This window comes from Hemitrygon akajei, chromosome 7 (genome assembly GCF_048418815.1).
Source record: "Hemitrygon akajei chromosome 7, sHemAka1.3, whole genome shotgun sequence".
NCBI classification, from domain to species: Eukaryota; Metazoa; Chordata; class Chondrichthyes; order Myliobatiformes; family Dasyatidae; genus Hemitrygon; species Hemitrygon akajei.
The window spans coordinates 70,475,004-70,498,131 of NC_133130.1; the positions used below are offsets into that span (position 1 = coordinate 70,475,004).

The window sequence follows — 23,128 nt, forward strand, 5'->3', positions numbered from 1 at the left end:
ATCCTTCACACGCCGCCTGGAACATTAAGCATCTGCCCCCTCACAACTGGGAAGTGTGCCCAATCTGCAAGATCTAGTGTGTCAAACTTCTCCTGAAGCCTTTGAATTCTACCACCTGGAAGGACAAGTACAGAAAGAACATTGCCAACTACCTGTGCACAGACCGATATGACCTGGAAATATATTGCAGGTCCTTCAGAGTCACTGATCAAATTCATTCAACTCTCTTGTGCCAGACAAGTACAACGGCTGAAGTGGTTCAAGATGTTTAACATTCATGCTTAAAGGCAAGTGATGCCCATTTACTGTGAGTGATTAAAGCAGAAATTGCTGTGACACAATGCACAAAACAACTAATTCAATCGTTTGGAAGTTTCATGCTTCGGGGCACTCACCAGGTGGTCTGACAATGATCAGTGGGTCATCTGTTGGAAATAGAAGAAACACATTTAGTCAAAAAAAGCAGCAATTCAGTTTCATTAATGAAATAACTGCAAAGAAACAAATCATGCATGAAAATATGGGAGTTGATAAATAAAAACTATGAAATTTACATCAGACACTTTCTTGTCCTATCTCTATACCCCGATTCCCGAATACAGAAGAATATTTTGACCTCTTTCTTTCACATCAGTTAAATTCCATTAGCATATATTGCTGTTGTTCCTTTTCACACCTTGTGGCATATCAGATGAAACGTTTTTGCTGTTTCCTTAGCATTTATCTGGTTTTTATGAGGCCAAGTTGCTCTAAACCACCAACTACACCACCAGACGGCATACTAAGCTACCTAAACATGACATAATCTTATAAATACTTTGAAAAGTATGTACAGTACTATCTTAGGCTAGAGGGCCTAAGATTTTTGCAAAGTACTGTACTAATTTTATGTATTTCAATGTATTGCTGCAACAAAATAAAAATTTCATGATGTGTGTGTGCAATGAAAGACCTGATTTTGACATGGGTCTCTGTGAGTTGGAATGGGGGAGGGAGAAGGGAATCATTGTTGGGAAGAGGGGAAGAGAGAGGGAGGGAGCAGGAAGTATCAGAGACACATTCTGTAATCATTAAACCAATTGCTTGACATCAAATGATCTTACCTAGTGTCACAGGGCTAGGTATATCTGCGCCTGCACCACCACCGACACCCCCCCCCCCCAGCACTCCTTCTCTGCCATCTGTCCCACACCCCTCCCATGGCGCTCCACCCTTGCCATTCCCAATATCCTTTGCTCCTGCCAGGTTTATAAACTCACTCTCCACTCCACATTCTTAAATACAGTACTGTGCAAAGGTCTTAACACACTCTAGCTATATCTATGTGCCTAAGACTTTTGCACAGTACTGTACCCATTGATATTTTATGCTTTAAGTAGTTTTTGATCATTCTATACTTAATGTAAATAACACAAGATTTTCTGCCTCTGAATTTTCAGATGTAATAATTCTATTATGTCATTTGGAATCAAAAGGGAGATTGCTGGATCCAGTTGTTCATTCCAGCACTGGACTTTGAGGCAAGTGGTCTCAGGTTCAAATCTGGCCAGCCACTTACATACTTTCCATTCCAGTATACTGGAGAATAACATTGATACCTCACAGAGTGACGTAAATAGTTTATTTTCACCTTAAATGACAGACTCCTTATCCTCAAGGACTTCTGGCAGGAGTAGGCAACCATGACTGACAAGGGAAGTTAACGACTGCATAAAAGCTAAGGAAAGGACTTATTAGGTAGCAAAAGTGAGTGGAAAGTTGGACAATTGAGAAATTTTTTAAAATCCAACAAAAGGCAACTAAAAAACTCATAAGAAGGGAAAAGATGAAATATGAGGGCAAACTAGCCAATAATATAAAGTGGGTTACTGAAAGTTTTTTCAGTTATATAGAGAGTAAAAGGGAGGTGAGAGTTGATATTGGACCTCTGGAAAATTATGCTGATGAGGTAATAATGGGGGACAAATAAGTGGTGGATGAACTTAGTAAGTACTTTGTATCAGTTACTAGCAGTGTGCCAGTGGTCTGTGAGTGTCAAGGAACAGGAGTGAGTGCCATTGCTATTATAAAGGATAAGTGCCAGGCAAACTGAAAGATCTTAAGGTGGATAAGTCACATGGACCAGATAGACTACATCCCAGAGTTCTGAAAGAGGTTGCTGAAGAGATAACAGATGCATTGGTTATGATCTTTCAAGAATCATTTGAGTCTGGCGTGGTCCTGGAGGACTGGAAAATTGCACATGTCACTCCACTCTTTAAGAAGGGAGGAAGGCAAAAGAAAGGACATTTTAAGCCAGTCAGCCTAACCTTAGTGGTTGGTAAAGTGTTGGAGACTATTATTAAAGATGAGATTTTGAGGTACTTGGAGACTAATGGTTAAGATTCAAGCAAGATGGCGGTGCAACGCAACGCAGTGCGCAGCGGCCACTTTGGAATGAATATCTATAATCTGTCATGTAGGATTCCGCGTACAATCCTGATTTGATGGAGGCGGATGTGAGAAGCATGGAGGAACATCTGGTGAAACTTTTGAAATGCCTGTTTCGTTGCCCCTGCTACTGTGCGATCGGAAAAATCTCCGGGAGGAAAGCCCTGAATCCTCGGCTTTGCCTGTTGCTTGGCGGCCGATGCTGGGGTCGAAGTGCTCGGCAGAGATGGTGCTCAGTGTCGGAGGCTCAAAGTTTTCGGACGGACTCGGAGTTGGCTGTGGTCAGGGCTCCCAGGGTGCTGTATTGACAAGCTGCAGCGCTGGAGGTTCATGGTAGGAAGAGTTTTTCTTCCTTCTACCGTCTGCGTGAGATGATGGGCTGTCTGGACTTTGAGACTTTCTTTTAAACCGTGCCATGGACTGCTCTTTATCAGATTACGGTATTGCTTTGCACTGTTGAAACTATATGTTAACTATAACTATATGTAACTACCGTAGATGTCGGATTATAAGCCGCTACTTTTTTCCCACATTTTGAACAGCTTTGAACACTGCAGCCTTTACTACGGTGCGGCTAATGCATGATTTTTTTTCATGCCGCCAAAAACATTTTGTCTCGTAACAGTAGACCAATAAAATTGATGAGTAGTTCACAGAGGTCCAATGAAATTGTACGATAAATCAGGCGCACTTTCACAATTAAATTATTGTAAATCAGTCATTTGTACTCACCCTCATCAACATGGAAAACACTCGAAGAAAAGCATTGTGCTGCCTTTATGGCAGTTATTTAGTTTATAATATTTTCGCTTAGTAATTCATTTGTTAGTATTTTCTAGTTAAAGTTAGAAGTGTTTTAAGTACCCGGTATATTTGTTTTCTGTACTACATCCCGGGATGCTATGACGTCACATCCGGTTTCGCCGCGTCTTGTGGGAAATACCGGTTTGCGATAAACGGGAAGGTGGGGGGCGAGCAGCATTAGACCCGCACGAGAACGCTGCTTTTAAGTTAAAGGCGATCAATAACTTTTCCTGGTAGGCTGCAGTATATATATTTTTTACCAGTCGTTAGGAGATATTGGAATGTTGTTCAGTAAAAAAGTATATGCAACGTAATTTGTGTGTTACCGATACGTATGTATATTTAAAAGTAGCCGCGTTACAGGCACGGTTCGAAAAAAAGCATTTGCAATATGTATTTGTTTATGTTACCATATGGATTTAATTAAAAGTTAAAAAATCCTCACGTGTAATATCTTTCTGTGTAAATATCTCATATTACAACGTGGGACACCTGCGGCCAAAAATCCGGTGCGGCTTGTACAAGTACAAAATTGATTTTCTTTCTAAAATTAGAGCCAGCGGCTTTTAATCAGGTGCGCTCTGTAGTACGAAATCTACGGTATGTGGTTTTGTGTAGGTCTTGTAGCTTTAGTTTTGTCTGATGGGTTTGTAGTTCCTTTCTGGGGAACGTGCTAAGATGGTAGCGCGATATCGATACGCAGCAACCTCTCCAGACTCTGGATTGGGGATTACCAAACATTATGTGGTCTGCTTGTGCTTTTTCGTGGTATCATTCCGGAGAACGTTGTCTCATTTTTTAACTGCATTGTATTTGTGGTTTATAAATGACAATAAACTGAATCTGAAATGTGAAACTCAGCATAGTTTCTATAAAGGGAAATCTCGTTTGACAAATCTGTTAGAGTTCTTTGAGGAAGTAACAAGCAAAGCGGACAAAGTGTCATTTAGCAGTGAATGTCATTTACTTGGATTTACACAAGGCACTTGATAAGGTGCCACACATGAGACTGCTTCACAAGACAAAATCCTATGGTGTTACAGGAAAGATACTGGCATGGATAGAAGAATGGTTGGCAGGCATAAGGCAGCAAGTGGGAATAAAGGGGGAGGGGCCTTTTCTGGTTGGCTGCCAGTGACTTGTGGTGTTCTTCAGGGGTCAGTATTGGGACTTCTACTTTTCGCTTTGTTTGGCAATGACTTAGATAATGGAAATGATGGCTTTGTGCAATTTTGCAGATAATACAAAGATAGGTAAAGGGGAATGTAGTGTTGAGGAAGCAATGTGATTGCAGCAGGACTTAGACAAATTGGAAGAGGGAGCAAAGAAGTGGCAGATGGAATACAGTGCTAGAAAATGTATGATAATGCATTTTGGTAAAAGGAACAAAAGTGCAGTCAATTGTCTAAATAGGGAGAAAATTCAAACATCAGAGGTGCAAAGGGACTTGTGCAAGACTACCAGAAGGTTAATTTACAAGTTGAGTCTGTGGTAAAGAAGGCAAATACAATATTGGCATTTATTTCAAGGGGAATAAAATAAAAAATCAAGGAGATAATGCTGAGGCTTTATGAGACACTAGTCAGGCTACACTTGGAAGTATTGTCAAAAATGTTGGGCCACATATCTCAGAAAGGATGTGTCATCATTGGAGAGAGGCCAGAGGAGGTTCATGAGGATGATGCAGAGAACGAAGGATTTAACATATGAGGAGCGTTTGGCAGCTTTGGGCCTGTGCACACTGGAATTTAGAAGAATGCAGGGGAGTCTCATTGAAGCCTACCAAATGTTGAAAGGATTAGATAAGGTGCATGTGGTGAGGATGTTTCCTATGGTGGGGGTAACCAGAACTAAAGGGCACAACCTGAAAATTGAGGGGCGACGCTTTATAACAGAGGTAAGGAGGAATTTTTTTAGCCAAAGAGTGGCGAATTTGTGGAATGTTCTGCCACAGGCAGGTGTGGAGACCAAGACTAAGGGTGTATTTAAAGCAAAAACTGGTAGTTTCTGGATTGGTCAGGGCACCAAAGGTTATGTTGAGAAGGCAGGTGTATGCCATGGTTGAGTGGGATCTGGGATCAGCTATGATGGCATGGTGGAGCAGACTCGATGGGCTGAATGGCCTAATTCTGCTCCTATGTCTTATGGTCTTAACATTCACTTCTTGACTCTCCAGCATCTCAACAGCCATCATACCCAAACTTCTGCAAGTATAAATTTCAACAAGATTATCCTTAGTTTTCATCTCAGGTCTCAAGTCTGTTGAACTTTTGTGCTGATGCTTAACGACGTTGAAAATTGTCCAGATGTCAAATTTTGTGATCAATGTTTTCAGAGCTCATACCTTGCAGCAGGTGCATACATTTAGCAAATCCACCAAGTCTAAAGATGGCCAGATAAGTTGTAGCAGTTTTAGAATCTGACAGGGTGATTTCATCAATCCTGCCAATGCTACAAGGACAGAACAAGCAGGGTGCATGAAGTAAATACTGTGCAAGGATCTTGGAATTGTTTCATTTATCCAAATGATAAAGTAACTTGAACTGTTATATAGCATTTAGTGTAACATTATTACAGCACCATCCACTCAGGTTCAATTCTGCCATGGTCCCTAAAGAGTTTGTACATTATCCCTATGACCATGTGGGTTTCCTCTGGGTGCTTGGGTTTCTTCCCACATTCCAGAGGCATACAGGTTAGTAAGTTAGTTAGTCACATGGGTATAACTGGGCAGCACGGAATCGAGCCAGAAGGGCCTGTAAACCGTGCTTTACGTCTTAAAAAAAACCTAAAAATTCATGTTTTTAAATTCTGTCTTTCCTCAACTCAGGGAATAGCACGTTGGTCATGGTTATTGCTTATTTCCGATTGACTTAACAGAAAGGCTGCCTCCTCGTTGCTTAATCTTGTGATTATACAGCTTGCACTTAAGCCTAGATTTTTCTACTCCTACCCAAAGGGTCAGAGTTGCTTTCCTTGTGTCATATTCGATTATGTAAAGAAGATCCGACTGGTGAGACACTTTGCAATGGAAAATATACTCTGCAGAGGAAGGCCGGCATTGCTAATTTGATGCTACTGCAGGTACGTTCATGATACACCAGATTTCAGTGGGGGGGGGGGGGGAGGAGGAATGTGGCGAAACAAGAACTTCCTTGCAGACATCCCCGTAGCTGTCATCCTTAATGACCAGTTCCAGGAAGAAAATTCAAGCGAAGAGTTAACTTCACAAGCTGGGTTTTGCATAGACCAAAATGGAGAGGATAACTGGATCAAGTGCATCACACAATTTAATCAGTAGGTTCTATACAGTTTTCATAATTTGCTTCATTAATGTTAATCAATAAATTCAAGCATTAGTTTGATTTCACAGCTTGCCCAGTTTGATTTGAATGAAATTTTGGTGTCAAATATCTACCACATTAACCAAACAAGAAGAGTCATACATTACCTGATTCAGTAACAAAAGACAAGGCTTCACTAATGGGACCATAACCATGTGGATTTTTTGCTTGAATTTTAAAGTAATACCTGAAAATAGCAAATATCAGCATTTATTTTGCTTACAAAGCCAGGCTACATTTTACACCAGCTCAAACTGATAGCACATTGTATAGCATCATTCCAAACTCTTAATTTTAATTTGGCAGAAATGATGCAAGTTAAAAAATTTCACCCGAAGCACACAATGCACTTTATTTTCCAGAATGTGTCAGTAGGAGGCAAAGCTCACTGACATAAGTAAACATTTAGAAAATGTAGGTATTTAACTTCAAACACAAAATTCTTTGAGCACAAAATTCAAAGCATTTCTTCTTTCCTTCACCTCCAACATAATGTTGTTCTGTGATGGCTCCAAGTGAAAACCCTTAGCCTATTTGAATCGCTCACTCCATCCTTCCCATTCTTTCCACCCTCCAATCACAGCCCTACCTCCTAACTTAGTATGAGATAGTTCCTCATTTAAAGTAATACTGCTGCATGCTACATTTCGGAATTTCAGCTCAACCTGTATCAAAAACTGAAAATGAAGCTACCCTCATGGACTAAAGTTGAGGCCTGCTTCAGTGTTAGTAAAGGGGTCCAACCTTATTTAGCCAGTTTTCAACCCCAATGCAGTTGTTGTCTTGCAGAGATATTCTTTGCAATGCTGACTGCAGACCTACACTCATGTCCCCCATTGGTCAAGCTGTTACCCAATCCATCAAATCATTTGAAATCTACATTTCCCTGACAACACAGGTAGATGGCTAGTGAAGAAAGCATTTGGCATGCTTACTTTCTTAATTTGGGGCACAGAATGTAAAGTTGAGATGCTTCATTATAACCTTGCAAAGCACTGGTAAGATCACACTCGCAGATCTGGTCAGCACACTACAGCAGGGGTTCCCAACGTGGGGTCCATGGACCCCTTGCTTAATGGTATTGGCCCATGGCATAAAAACATTGGGAACCCCTGCATTATAGGAATGATGGGATTACAATGGACAGAGTTAGGTTAAGAACAGCTGCACCAGGATGTTGACTGAATTGGAGGACTTCAGATATGGGGACAAATTCGAGAGTGGGTTTATTTTCTCTGAGTTTGGGGGCTCAGAGGTGACCTAATAGATGTATATAAAATTATGAGGTAAAAAGGGTAGATAGACGAACTCTATCCCATTGCAAAGGTATATATAAAAAAAGAGTCTATTGGTTTATGGTGATAGGAAGAAATTTTAAAGGGATATAAGAGTAATTTTTTTAAATGTTTTTAACGGTGATTATGATAGTTAAACTCAATGCCAGAGGAAATGATGGAATTAGATATAATCACAACATGAATGGACATTTAGACAAAAGTGAGATCTTGCAGCAGAGAGACATTATTTGCTCTACACCTGTTTCATTAACCTCAAAATCCTTCCATGATGAATAAAACATTCATACTGAGCTCAAGACTGTGAAAATTTTGTAGTGAATCAATTGTAAAATACAACTGCAATTCACACAGATCCATATTAAATTAACATATAATTTAAAATCTGAGGTTCATTGCTATGATCATTGTGGACCATAATATACAGGAACTTTCATCATAAAGATCCTGGTAAACCAAGTCAGCATTTAACAATGGATGGTAAATCAAAAAAAAAGCTTTGCCAGTGTTGCACCTTCGTAAAATAAAATGTTTTTTTTAATTCCCAGTTTTTTTGTGCATTGTACTCCAAGAGTAAATGGCCAAAGGTCTTTGATAATGCTTCATGCATTAGATTCCATCTGAAGTCAGATTGCATGGAATCCAGGGAAAACAAACTAATTACTGGATATACACATGATTTGATGGTCAGAGTCAGAGGGTGAAGGTGGAAGATGGTGGATGATTGTTGTTTTCATACTGGAGGCTCATGACTGCTGGTGTTCCTCAGGGTTTGGCACCAGACCAATGCTATTTGTCATTTGTATCAATAATTTAGATGAGAGTGTGGTTAGTAAGTTTCCAGAGGACAGTAAAATAGGTGGTGTCATAGACAATGAAGATTGTTGTTAGGATTTAGAGAGATCTTGATTAGCTACTTAAGTGGGTGAAGGAATGGCAAATGGAGTTTAATTTGGATACTGCGAGGTGCTGTGTTTTGGGAAAGCAAGTGATAGCAGATCCTTTCACCGTAAATGGCAGGGCCTGAAAATGGTCTTGTAAGCAACTGGGGTGCTGAAGGCGACTTTTGCCATGCTGGTCATCACCCAGTCAATGCACTAAGTACAGAAATTGAGATGCAATAGGACGTTGCTATTAGAGAGGCTACATTTGGAATATTGTGTTCAGTTCTGGTCACTCTATGAAAGGAATGAAGCTGATAAGCTGAAAAGATTGTAGAAGTGATTTACAAGGATGTTGCTGGAACTCAAGGACCTGAGTTACAGAGAGAGAATAAACAGGTTGGCATTTTATTCATTGATGCATAACATACACCTGTACAAGATCAATCCTCATTGGGTGATCTTATGGAGCTATATTGAAACATGAGGGACATACAGAATGTGAACACAAACTATCCTTAGCCCCATGGTTAGTGTGTCACAAACTAGACAACATAGGTTTAGGATGAGGGAGGAAAGATTTAATAGGAACCTGAGAGACAGCGATTTCACCCAGAGATGATCAGTATATGGAATGAGCTGACAGCAATAGTTGAGGACATTTAAAAGACGGTTGGACAGGTATGTGGATAGGAACGTGGGCAAAGGGACTGGCTTTGGTGAGAATCTTGGTCCACATGGAGCAGTTAGAGCACCACTAAGCATGGTGGGAGGGAACAAGCCACATGACCCATATGACAAATATTCAAAAGAACACAGGAAAATTATCAAAATTATAAAGTAATGTTTTCTTATTGATCGCATGCCCTCTTTAACCTTACCTTGTGTTTGGCTTCAGGTTTTCAATAGCTAAATGTGTGCTTCCTACTGTAGGCTTTGTTGACCAATTGTCCTGCAAGATGTCATCATAAGAGGCACTATAAACAAGGTAACCTGCAATTGAAAATATAGGCAGAAGTAAATGCAACAGAATTTTCTCTATTGTAGCCAAACGTTTCCATTTAATTGAAGATATTTTCCATCCAACTCTGAACTCAAGGTCCAAGTTAACTTTTTCTGGGTTAGATTAGCAATAACGGTGTGAATTATTGTCATTTTAGAATATGCTACCTAAAATAAAACACAAACTATGACAGCTTAGCTAATTCAGTCAAGAATTCATCCTGTTGTTAATAAAGCAGACACCACATTAGACATCTATTGTGTCCACAGTGGATAAGTCCAATGTATTTACTTTTGTGAAAGCAGAGAAAATCTCCATCTGTTAGCATGATAATCTTCAAAAAAAAGATGCCTACCTAATTTATACAATGTTCTTTCCAATCAGAAAAATCAACAAGTTTTAATTTTGTTTATTTATTTAGCTATACAGCACATTTCCGGCCCTGCAAGCCACGCCACCCCACCCCAGCAACCACTGACAAACACGATTAACCCTAATTTAATCACAGGACAATTTACAAAGACCAATTAATCTACCCAGTACGTCTTTGGACAACGGAGGAAACTGGAGGACCTGGAGAAAACTCACACAGTCCACGTTGAGGATGTACAGAGACTCCTTACAGAATAGCGCCTGAAATGTCCTAAATTGTTATAGCATCATGCAAATCACTATATTACCGTGGTCCTTTTGAGACTTGCAACATTGTTTGTGCACTTATCTGGTAGCTATCATGGAAATTACATACTTTGACAATCTGACTTCCTTTGCAAGCATTGCCTGTTGTTCTCGTTGCCTATTGGTCAAATAGACTTAGAAATTGGCTTTTAAAACAAAAATCTTTAAATTATATTTGCATTGCAACCGGCTAAGTATTTTAAAGGAAATAATGCTAACCCTGAAAATGAATGACAGACCAGAGAAAATGTGATTAATTAAAAAATGGAAAATAAAGAGTGAAACAAAAGTTTATTTTATGACATCCTCAAACTACTTCTGACCAGAGTGTGATGAATTGATTCACTCTGAAATGCAGTCACTTACTAATTAAAAGAAGAAATTTCATCCAATAACTCCCAGTTATTCCAGCTGCAGTAAACCACATTATCACTAGACTGCTGTCAAATACTATTTTTAAAGATGTTTTCACCTCACCTTTGGTGCCTTTTATCCATGTCTGCAATGTCTGGAGCTATAATATTGGCAAGCCCACAATGAGTAACATTGAGCAGATTACTGGTGAATGAGAACTTCCCTTTGTTTGCACATGATTGGGATACAATAACAGAATATTAATTGCCATCACTGGATAGCCCTGTCTTTTGTGGGCAGGACATACCCAAGCAATGTCAGAGGTGAGAATGGTCAGAGTTTAGCCTTTAACATAATGCTACCATTAAGGCACATTCTCCCATTGCAAAACTCAATTTGAAGGTATGAACCTTGCAAAACATTTACGATAAAATTTGTTAACTTTTGACTTTGAATATGAATGAAATTTAAGTTGGGCAACATTTCAAAAACAACTTCAGAGCACATTACAGTTGTGTTCCAGGCTGATTCATCAATTCTTAGGAGTAATCAACTAACTTCAGTCAGCCTTGGTAAACTTGGGAATCTCAAACAGAACACTCAAAATTCCCAGATGTGTTATGATGTCAGTGGAGCCAACACCACACTCCAAATCCACCGGTTATATTAAGAAATCTTCTTCTTCAGCCCATCACCCCTACTGGGGCACAGCCACCAACAGCAGCTCAGCAGATGCCTATGTCCTAGGCCAGTAGAACACTGATTAGCCCTGCGGCTACCACTTTCCCCACACGACTGCATGCATCTTATAGGCAAAGATTCTTCCTCTCCCTGGGTTGGGGTCTCTGGAGCTTCTGTTGACATTTTTGTAGTTCTGGGTTTTTACGAGATTGTTAGCCCTATGCCTGACCTTCCTCCTTTCACAACCAGGGAAAAGCCAGAGGTCACACGTACAAGCCTCCAACACCAAAATGAAAATGTTTGATTTAAATTCTTATATTAGAGTTACAGATCACTACAGTAAAAAAACAGGCCCTTTGCCCCATCTGGCCTGCACCAAACTGTTGTTCTGCCCAGTCCCATCGACCCGCATCTGGACCAAGCCACTCCATATACATCCCATCAATGAACTTATGCAAATTTCTCTTAAATGTTGCAATTGAACCTGCATCCACCACTTCCAGCAGCAGCTCTTTCTGCACTTGCACCACCTTCTGAGTGAAAAAGATTCCCTCAGGTTCCCCTTAAATATTTCACCTTTCACCCTTAACCTATGACCTCTAGTTCCAGTCTCACACAACCTTGATGGAAAAAAACCTTGCATTTAACCTATCTATACCCCTCAATTTTGTATATCTTAATTATATCTCATTTCCATGCTTCAGAGAATGAAGCCCTCATTGATTCAATCTTTCACAATATCTCAGGTCCTCAAGTCCCAGCAAAATCCTTAGAAATTTTTGTTGTACTCCTTCAATCTCATTGACATTTTTCCTGTAGGTAGGTAATGAGAAACACACACAATAATCCAGATTAGGCCTCACCAATGTCTTTTTACAACTTCAGCATAACATCCAAACTCATGTGTTCAATACTTTGATCTATAAAAGCCAATATGCAAAAGGCTCTATTTGTGACCCTGTCTACCTATGACATCACTTTCAAGGAATTCTGGATCCATATTCCCAGATCCCTCTGTTCAAGCACACTCCTCAGTACCCTATCATTCACTGTGCAAGCCTACCCTCTTTTGCCTTTCCAAAGTGCAACACCTCACACTTGTTCATATAAAATTTTATCTGGTACTTTTCAACACATTTTCCAGCTGGTGTTGATCCCACTGCAAGCTTTGGTAGCCTTCCTCGCTATCCACAATCCTGGTATCATCCACAAATTTGTTGATTCAGTTTACCACATTCGCATCCAGATCATTGATATAGATCTTTCCTTGAACAACATTATTTGTCCTCCAGTACCTCACCTGTGGCGAAGGATGTTTTAAATACCTCTGCCAAGGCCTCTGTAATATCTGCACTGACCTCTCACAGGGTCCAAGGGGACACTTTGTCAGGCCCTGGGAATGATGAACAATTTTTTCCTTAGGACAGCATGCACCTCCTCTTCTGTAATCCAGATACAGTCCATGACCTCACAATCACTTTGTCTCACTATATACATAGTATATATAGACAATGTATCTGTATACGGAGGCAAAAATACATAGATGGCCATGCTGATCTTCAAGAGGGCCAAATATATCCCTTGCTATTGCTTTGCCCCTAGTATTTTTGTAGAAGCCCTTGGGATCCTCCTTCACCTTGTCTGCCACAGTAACCACATGCCTACTTTTAGCCCTCCCGAATTCCCTCTCATTGCTCTCGAAGCATACCATATTCTACGAAAAAGTAGACAACAGTACAGGGCAAAGATGAAGCTGCTCCTATTTCTTGTCCAATTAATTATAAGGTAGAAATCAAGAAACTCAAGGAACTTGCATAGTCAGTGCCTAATTCTCTACATTCAGATCTTTTAGTTGCTATTCCCAAGCAATATTCTGGCTCGAGACCACAAAACTACAAAACTTGTAATTCAATAGTTCATTCCCTTGACAATTTATAGCACTAGAAACCTGGTCAAACATTCATTTTCATTCTAAACTAATTCTCCAATTTATTGACAGCAAATTGTTCACTTTGAGAAAATTGATACTCTGACATTTCTATAAGATCATAAGTCATGATAACAGAATAAGGTCATTTGGCCCATCAAGTCTACTCCACCATTCTATCATGCCTGATTTATTATCCCTATCTACCTGATTGTCCTACTTTCTCCCAATAACCTTTGACACCCATTGATTTTCTTTCACCTCTGGCTGAAAAGTTAAATGCAATATCAATATACAGCATTATTAGGAGATTTCCTTCACCTGAATCCAACCTGTGACAGATAAACTTGGAACTTTCCCTTATGCTTGGTACTAATTCCAAACTTGCAAAGAAAACTCAGAGTGTAACAGAATTTGTCAATAAAACACATAAGAAATTTTAAGAAAACAAGATGTACTGCAGGAAGATGTGCTCAGGTAGAATGATCAATGCCAGTTTAAAAATTGCTACACTTCAAATAAAACTTTTTATGTTGATGAACGGTTTGGGTTTGGAATCAGAATCAGGTTTATTATCACCAACATCTGTCGTGAAATTTGTTAACTTAGCAGCAGCAGTTCAATGCAATACATAATATAGAAGAAAAATAAATACATAAATAAGTAAATCAATTACAGTATATGTAAATTGAATAGATTGAAAATTGTGCAATAACAGAATATATATTAAAAAATTGAGGTAGTGTTCATGGGTTCAATGTCCATTTAGAAATCAGATGGCAGAGGGGAAGAAGCTGTTCCTGAATCGCTGAGCGTGTGCCTTCAGGGCATGCCTTGGGTGCTGGGGGTCCTTAATAATGGATGCTGAGTTTCTGAGAAGCCGCTCTTTGAAGATGTCCTGGGTACTTTGTAGATGAGTACCCAAATTGGAGCCGACTAAATTTACGACCTTCTGCAGCTTCTTTTGGTCCTGTGCAGTAGCACCTCCATACCTGACAGTGATGCAGCCTGTCAGAATGCTTTCCACGGTACAACTATGGAAGTTTTTGAGTCTATTTGTTGACATACCAAATCTCTTCAAACTCCAAATGAAGTATAGTCGCTGTCTTGCCTTCTTTATAACTACATCGATATGTTAGGACCAGGTTAGATCCTCAGAGATCTTGACACCCAGGAACTTGAAATTGCTCACTCCCTCCACTACTATGAGAATTGGTACGTGTTCCTTCATCTTACCCTTCCTGAAGTTCACAATCAGCTCTTTCATCTTACTGATGTTGAGTGCCAGGTTGTTGCTGCAGCACCACTCGACTAGTTGGCATATCTCATTCCTGTATGCCCTCTCATCACCATCTGAGATTTTACCAACAGTGGTTGTATCATCAGCAAATTTGTAGATGGTATTTGAGCTATGCCTAGCCACACAGTCATGTGTATATGGAGAGTAGAGCAGTGGGCTAAGCATACACCCGAGGTGTGCCGGTGTTGATCGTCAGCGAGGAGGAGATGTTATCACCAATCCGCACCGATTGTGGTCATCTGGTTAGGAAGTCGAGGATCCAAGTGCAGAGGGAAGTATACAGGCCCAGGTTCTGTAACTTCTCAATCATGATTGTGAGAATGATGGTGTTGAATGCTGAGCTATAGTTGATGATCAGCATCCTGACGTAGGTGTTTGTGTTGTCCAGGTAGTCTAAAGCTGCGTGGCGAGCCATTAAGATTGCATCTGCCATTGACCTTTTGTGGCAACAGGCAAATTGCAATGGGTCCAGGTCCATGCTAAGGCAGGAGTTCAGTCTATTCATGACCAACCTCTTAAAGCATTTCAGCACTGTAGATGTGAGTGCCACTGGGCGATAGTCATTAATACAGTAATGGAGGAAAACTCTGATCAATGTAGACGGGGAAACATGGGAAGAGATTTCAATAAAGCACAAACAGCTGTGCAATCAAGTTGGGTTGACATTAGACATTAAAGCTGCTCAGTGGATTAATCTATGTAATTCTTACCATTCTCTTGATAAAACAATATTGTTGATTATAGGTAACATTTGTTTAATAAGCTTTAAAATATATAACCATATAACAATTACAGCACAGAAACAGGCCATCGCGGCCATTCTAGTCCATGCTGAACGCTTACTCTCACCTAGTCCCACCTACCTGCACTCAGCCCATAACCCCCTATTCCTTTCCTGTCCATATACTTATCCAATTTTTTTTTTTAATGACAAAATCGAACCTGCTTCTACCACTTCTACTGGAAGCTCATTCCAACAGCTACCAATCTCTGAGTAAAGAAGTTCCCCCTCGTGTTACCCCTAAACTTTTGCCCCTTAACTCTCAACTCATGTCCTCTTGTTTGAATCTCCCCTACTCTCAATGGAAAAAGCCTATCCACATCAACTCTATCTATCCCCCTCATAATTTTAAATACCTCTATCAAGTCCCCCCTCAACCTTCTACGCTCCAAAGAATAAAGACCTAACTTGTTCAACCTTTTTCTAACTTAGATGCTGAAACCCAGGTAACATTCTAGTAAATCTCCTCTGTACTCTCTCTAATTTGTTGACATCTTTCCTATAATTCAGTGACCACAACTGTACACAATACTCCAAATTTGGCCTCACCAATGCCTTGTACAATTTTAACATTACATCCCAACTCCTATACTCAATGCTCTGAATTATAAAGGCCAGCATACCAAAAGCTTTCTTCACCACCCTATCCACATGAGATTCCACCTTCAGGGAACTATGCACCATTATTCCTAGATCACTCTGTTCTACTGCATTCCTCAATGCCCTACCATTTACCATATCAACACCAAATTTTATTTTTTTAAAATTTCAAAGGCACTGTTGATTTCTTAATTCACATGAAAAGACTTATTACCTTGCATTTGTGAGGATGAATACATGCGACATTATTTTCCCAAAAGTTTTAGGGGAAAGCCCTTAATTGAAGATCAAAGAAAACAAATAATAGACCTAAACTATTGTTTACATTCAGGGCCCCAAACTGTCCTTCCATGGTGAGAAAACACTTCACCTGCAAATCCTTTGAGGTCATCTACTATATCCGGTGCTCCCTCCTCTACATCGGTGAGACCTGACATGAATTAGAGGACTATGGAAGACCTGGTGATCAGCCATTTTAATTCCAATCCCCATTCCCATTCCAACATGTCAGTCTACGGCCACCTCTACTGCAATGATGAGACCACACTCACAGTGGAGGAGCAACACCTTATATATCATCCAGAGAGCCTCCAACTTGATGGAATCAACATTGATTTCTCTAACTTCCAGTAACTGCTCTCCCTTCCCCTTCCCTCTTTTTTCCATTCCCCACTCCAGCTCCTCTGTTAATTCTTTTCCTCACTTGCCTATCACCTTCCCCATTTGCCCCTCCTCCTTCCCTTTCTCCCATGGTTCACTCTTCTCTCCTATCAAATTCCTTTTTCAGCCCTTTACCTTTACCACCTATCATCTCCCAGCTTCTTACTTCATTCCCCCCCCCCCATGTGGTTTCTCCTATCACCTTCGAGCTTGTACTCCTTCCCCTCCCCCAACGTTCTCCTTCTGGATTCTTCTCCTTTCCTTTCCAGTTATGATGAATGGTCTCGGCCAGACAAATCAACTGTTTATTCATTTTCATAGCTGACTGACCTGCTGAGTTCCTCCAGCATTTCATACACAGTAGGTTCAAACTGCCAATCATTTTAAATGGCTGTAAAAATTATGGGGATATATTATTAGTCTGTAATAATCCTTTCCTGTTTTCATCAATGCACCAAGTACTATCAGAAAATAATCCGACATAGCCATTTGTTAAGAGCAGCCTGTCTGTTTCCAATCACTGACGTCGATCTTCCATTGCTGCAAATTTCTCATATTAGGTTCCACTGCAAAAGGAAGCATGGTTTTGTTTCTTGAAGGCTAAATTCTATTTTTCAACTGACAATGTGAATTTTGTGCACTATTTTGAAAGTTAAAGATCTTTTACAGACGTGTGTTTGGAATAAGCAACATTAGAATTGCAAGTTAACTGAAGAAAAATATCAGCAACATTAGGTAATACCTTCTAAGATTAAGCAGAAGTAGTACTTACTACTGTCAATTTGACTTGATCTAAGTTTCATGTTTGCTGAATCCCTTTTTATTGAGAGGCAAGAATGTATCAAATGAATGAATAATCCCTGGATTGTGGTAGTTTGAGAAAGAAAAAGAATGACAAAGCAAGGACTTACACAAGAACCAACTAATTCAGAAGACAAAACTTTTGCCTGTTTTAATTACTTCCCTTATTGTCATATCCAAAAGTGAATGATTGCTTAAGCTGTAATGACATAAGAAATGTTAGCCATCTGGAAAAACTTAAAAGATTTAACCAAGTCTGTTCTGGAAAAACTTACAGAAAATTAATGGAGTTCTTATTAACTTCAAAAGCATAAATATTTTTCACAAATTTGTTAACTTTTTCAACTTGCCAAGGTCAACAGACTTCTTAGGGTTGTTGGCTGAACTCTTGGCACCTCTGAACAGCGATATATATTACTGACAGCCCTATGATCTGATTTTATGATTTAACCTTGTTTAGATTTCCCCCTTTCTCCAATGGTCTCATTTCCGTATGGGGTCTCCATTTTATTATAGAAACATGTGGCAATGTTTCTTCCATGAACTTCAAAACAACTAGGAAATTGCCAATTCTGGAAAACTGAAACAGAAACGGAAAATGCTGGAGATACTCAGCAGGGTTGGTCAGGATCAATGAAGGGAGAAACAGAGTCACTGTTTCAAGTCAATGACCCCTCATCAGAACCGGAAAAGTAAAAAGACAAATGTATTTTCAGAGAGAGGAAGGGCTTGAGGGAACAACTTGCACTTTTGCAATTGAGTGAAAACCAAGGTTTGCGGCCATTTTCAAAATTGTTCATGGGATCCGTGTGAGAACAAAACACTTCTCATCCACGAATAAGTTTTAAACTGATTTTATTGTTTGAAATTTTCCAGTTTTTGGGAGCTTTTTAAAATTAACATTTTTATTTTTTCCTCATAAATTGTGATGGATGCAACACACACAAAATGCTGGTGGAACACAGCAGGTCAAGCAGCATCTATAGGGAGAAGCATTGTCAACGTTTCAGGCCGAGACCCTTCATCAGGACTAACTGAAAAAGATAGTAAGAGATTTGAAAGTAGGAGGGGGAGGGGGAAATCTGAAATGATAGGAGAAGACAGGAGGGGGAGGGGTGAAGCTAAGAGCTGGAAAGGTGATTGGCAGAAGGGATACAGAGCTGGAGAAGGGAAAAGATCATGGGACAGGAGGTCTAGGGAGAAAGAAAGGGGGAGGGGAGCATCAGAGAGAGATGGAGAACAGGCAAAGAGTGATGGGCAGAGAGAGAAAAAAAAAGGAGGGGGGAAATAAATAAATCAGGGATGGGGTAAGAAGGGGAGGAGGGGCATTAATGGAAGTTAGAGAAATCAATGTTCGTGCCATCAGTTTGGAGGCTACCCAGACGGAATATGTTCATACAATCAGGTTGGAGGCTACCCACTTATGCCATCAGGTTGGAGGCTATCCGTTTGGATATTCACTTTCCAGGGTCAGGAGGTTTTTTGCTGAACTCATATTTTTAGCACAGTAGAAGAAAACATTTATGGTTCAAAATGTTCTTTGGTAATTTTTAATGAGTATAATTTAGCCATCTTCTAAAGGAATACCACCATCCAGACTCTTAGGAAACCAATTGTTAACCTAATCAATAAAAAAACAAATCGTTGTTCTGTAACTCAAGGTTCCTGTCCTTTAACCTAATCAATGTGGTTGTGAAAACATCACATGAAGATGGTTATCACTAGACAACTGACAAATACAAATGCTGTAACTATTAAAAAGCAGTGAGGGTGAGGAGAGATACAGAGATTATGACAGAGTCTACTGCTCAGAACAGACCCAAGAAAGATCTCTTCCCAGAGCCTTCTTTCTGCATCAGGCATGTTCATCTGCAGCTCCCACACTTTGTCCCTTACCATCATTCAGGGCCTCAGTCAGTCCTTTTACTATATGTGAGGTGACACTTCATCTGCAAGTCTCACGGGGTTATCTACTGTAACTGGTGCTCCTAGTGCCTCCCATTCTCATTACGTCATAGTGGTCATTGTCTCCTCTACTGTCACAAAGAGACCTCTCTGAGATTGGAGGAGCAACACCACATATTACATTTGAGCAGCCTCCAACCTGATGTCATGAACACTGATTTCTCTAACCCAGTAATTTCTCCCTGTCCACCTTCTCACTTTTCATTCCCCTTTCTGGCTCCCCCATCATCCTTTCTCTTCTCCTCACCTGCCCATTACCTTCTTTTGCATTCCCCTCCTCCTTCCCTTTCTTCCTTGGTCTACTGTCCTCCCCTATTTGATTTTTTCTTCTTCATCCTTTAACCCCTTTCACATATCCCCTCCCAGCTACTTACATCACCCTCCTCCCCCACCACCCAGCTACCTCCCCCCCATCCCAACCTTGTCTCACCTGCCAGCTCTCCCTCCTCCACCTCCTTGTTCTGGCATCCCCCACCTTCCCTTCCAGTCTTGAAGAAGGGTTTCAGCCCAAAACATCAACTGATCAACTATTCATCCCTCTCTATAGATGCAGATTTCCAGCGTTTGCAGAATCCCCCAAGTTTTCTATTAGCAGCACATTAATTCAGAGAAACAAGAGACTGTAGATGTCGGAACCTGGAGCAAAAACTGAGAAGCGTCTGTTTGAGATGATGGAGGGGAGGGTTTGGTAGGAATTGTCAGCATTTCAGGTCAAGAGTCCCCATTAGTCCTGATGCAGATTCCTCACCTGAAACTTTGATATTCCATTACTCCCAACCATAATCTTGATATTGACAAAAATCATGAGCTACCAAGAGTTGGAGAATTTGAATTGAGTTTGAAGGTTTTCCATCTTATGGCACCTTCTCATTCAATTTCAAGAGATGCAGTATCTACTCTTTCCTCTCCTTTCCTCCTGTCTTCCAGGTAATACATCTGTTTACTTGTATTTCTTCCATTTCAATTTGCTGTATTCATGATGTGCTGGGGGAAGATGAGATGAAATAAGAAGCTGAGACATGATAGGTGGAAAAGGTGAAGAAGGAGGAATCTGATAGGAGAAGAGTGTACCGTGGAGAAAAGGGAGGAAGAGGGGCACCAAAGGTAAGTGATGGGCAGGTAAGAAGAGAAGGGGTAAGAGGGGAGCCAGAATGAGGAATGGAAAAAAAGAGAAGGGAACAGTGAGTTTTAATTATGACACATTTCACATTAAGACTTGCAGCTCAACAATATCCTCTGAATTTATCAAGTTTCTTTGTTGCTCAATCATTCACCTTTGCCCTGTTTCCTCTAGAATTACAGTATGTATCTCCATGCTTTCCTGATCAACTTTACATCTTCTTCTTCATTCTTAAGTTACACCCAAGATCTTAAATCCATCTTTTCCATAACCAAGTTTTTCTTCTCATTTCTGAAGAATGCTCCAGTCTTCAATTCAAACTGTTCAACAATGGCAGTTGTGCCTCGAGTTGCCCAACTCAAGGCACATGAATCAATGGAATTTTCTCTCTTAAACCTTTCTGCCTTTCTTTTCCCCTTTCAATATTCATGAAAACGTATTTTGCCAAGTCGATTGCTATCTTTTGTAACATGACAGATGACTCAGTCAAATTTTTTCCTGATAAACCCACTCAGTTCCTCAGAACCAGATAAAATAAGAATGAAAATTGTTTTGAAAATGTCTCTCAAGGAAAAAAAAAACTATTACTCTACCTACCCAATGACTCCAGTTCCATATTTTATGTCTCACTCTATTATCCCAACTGGGATATTTGTTTGGGAAATAAAAGCTTCTATTTTCTCAAAGTACAAAAATAAATTTAGGAATAGTTAATCTCTACCTGTCACATATTCATTCTTCTGTGGTTTTGCCCAGTCAAGGATTATAAAGGAATGGCAGCTTTCTACAGCCACAATAGTAATGTTCCGCGGTGGTTGTTCAGGTGGCAAGTTCTTTCCCTTCAGGTCATCTGGAATAATATCCACCAATGAATCCACTTGGAAGTGTTCCAGTGCATCTGTCAATGAGCAGGGAGCTTCTGGATCTTTGCTGATATAATTCACATGAGCAGCTGCAAACAAGTTAAATAAATGAATAACGATCACTCAAAAGAAAGCTCGTCCTCTCAATAATATCATATATACACCACAAGGTACCTATTATTTATAATTTCACAAACAGTATTTATGGTTAAACCCTCTTATAACAACTTCCAAATGTCATTTTCTGTTGGACTTCAACTTTTGAAGAAAACATGATATGCCAGAACTTATTAAATTGACTTAATGTCCAAATTCACCACAATAATTAAAGGCTTTTGATGGATCTTGGATGAGAAGTCATTAAAAGGCAAAACTCTGGATTCAAAGCAAGGCTCAGTGTGACAACAGGGCTTACATAAAGCTGCCTCTACGTGAATAACCAGAACAATCCTTGTATAAAGACTTTGTGAATCAGCAAGCAGAACTATCCATTTTTTTTGTTCTGAATTACGCAAGAATTTTGAAACCAAATAAGCACTTAACACTTAAAACACAACTAATTAAAATTATTCAGCTTGCATAATTAACTGAAAAGATAAAATTTACCTTGTACTTGCCCTATAATTTACCTTTACTTAAAAATTAGGATATTCAGCTGACCTGTATTCCTTCACTAGACTTCATACTCAAACACAATTTGAAGAACCCAAGCAACTGTTCAAAAGTCTGATGGTGGAGGGGAAGAAGCTGTTCCTAAATTGTTGAATGTGGGTCTCAAGGCTCCAATACCACCTTCTCAAGGCAGTAATGAGAAAAAGGCATGTTCTGGTACTCAACAATATATACCATTTTCTTCTGAAGCTCTCCTCAATAGTGGGGAGAGTTATGCCCATGATGAATCTGGTTGAGTCTATAATTCTCCTCAATGCATACAAACAAGCTGGACGAACTCAGTGGGTCGGACAGCATCCACTGAAATGGATGCCCGACCTGCTGAGTTCATCCAGCTTGTTTGTACGTGTTGATCTGACCACAGCATCTGCAGTATACTTTGTGTTTATAATACTCCTCAGTGTCTTGTGATCTTATGTACTAAAGCCCCCAAACCAGGCAGTAATGCAATTAGTCAGAATGCTTTCCAACATACATGTATAGAAATTTGCAGGAGTGTTTGGTGACACTCTTCAAAAATCTCCTCAAAATCCTAACAAATTGGAGCCATTAGTGTGCCTTCTTTGTGACTACATCAATATGTTTTGCCCAGAACAGATCCTCCAAGATGTCGATGCCCGGGAACTTGGCACCTTTCTACTGCTGACCCCTCAGTGAGGACTTCCCCTTCCTAAAGTCCACAATCAATTCTTTGGTTTGCTGGCATTGAATGCAAACTTCTTGTTGCAAACCCACTCAGCCAGCTGATTTATCTCACCTCTGTATGCTTCCTCTTCACTATCTGTAATTCTAACAATGAGAGACATCGCTGTCAGATTTATAGATAGAGCTTAAGCTGTGTTTAGCCACACAGACATCAATGTAGGGAGTGTAGAACAGTGGGCTAAGCACACATCCTTGAGGTGCACCTGCTTTGACTGTTAATGAGGAAGAGAGATCATTACAAATCTGCACTGACTGCTCTCTCTA

The 23,128-nt window shown here is 40.0% G+C and overlaps 1 protein-coding gene across 2 annotated transcripts in view; it reads right to left on the reverse strand.

Annotated features, from left to right (window-relative positions):
- The window catches only part of fndc1 (fibronectin type III domain containing 1), a 196,144-nt gene that overhangs the window by 20,599 nt on the left and 152,417 nt on the right, over window positions 1-23,128 (reverse strand). For both annotated transcript variants that reach the window (XM_073051149.1, XM_073051148.1), the window contains exons 16-19: window positions 21,346-21,576; window positions 9,636-9,747; window positions 6,686-6,765; window positions 396-425 (exon numbers count right to left, since the gene is read on the reverse strand). In XM_073051149.1, coding sequence (XP_072907250.1) covers window positions 396-425; window positions 6,686-6,765; window positions 9,636-9,747; window positions 21,346-21,576 — 453 coding nt within the window. The remainder of the gene's footprint in view (window positions 1-395; window positions 426-6,685; window positions 6,766-9,635; window positions 9,748-21,345; window positions 21,577-23,128) is intronic.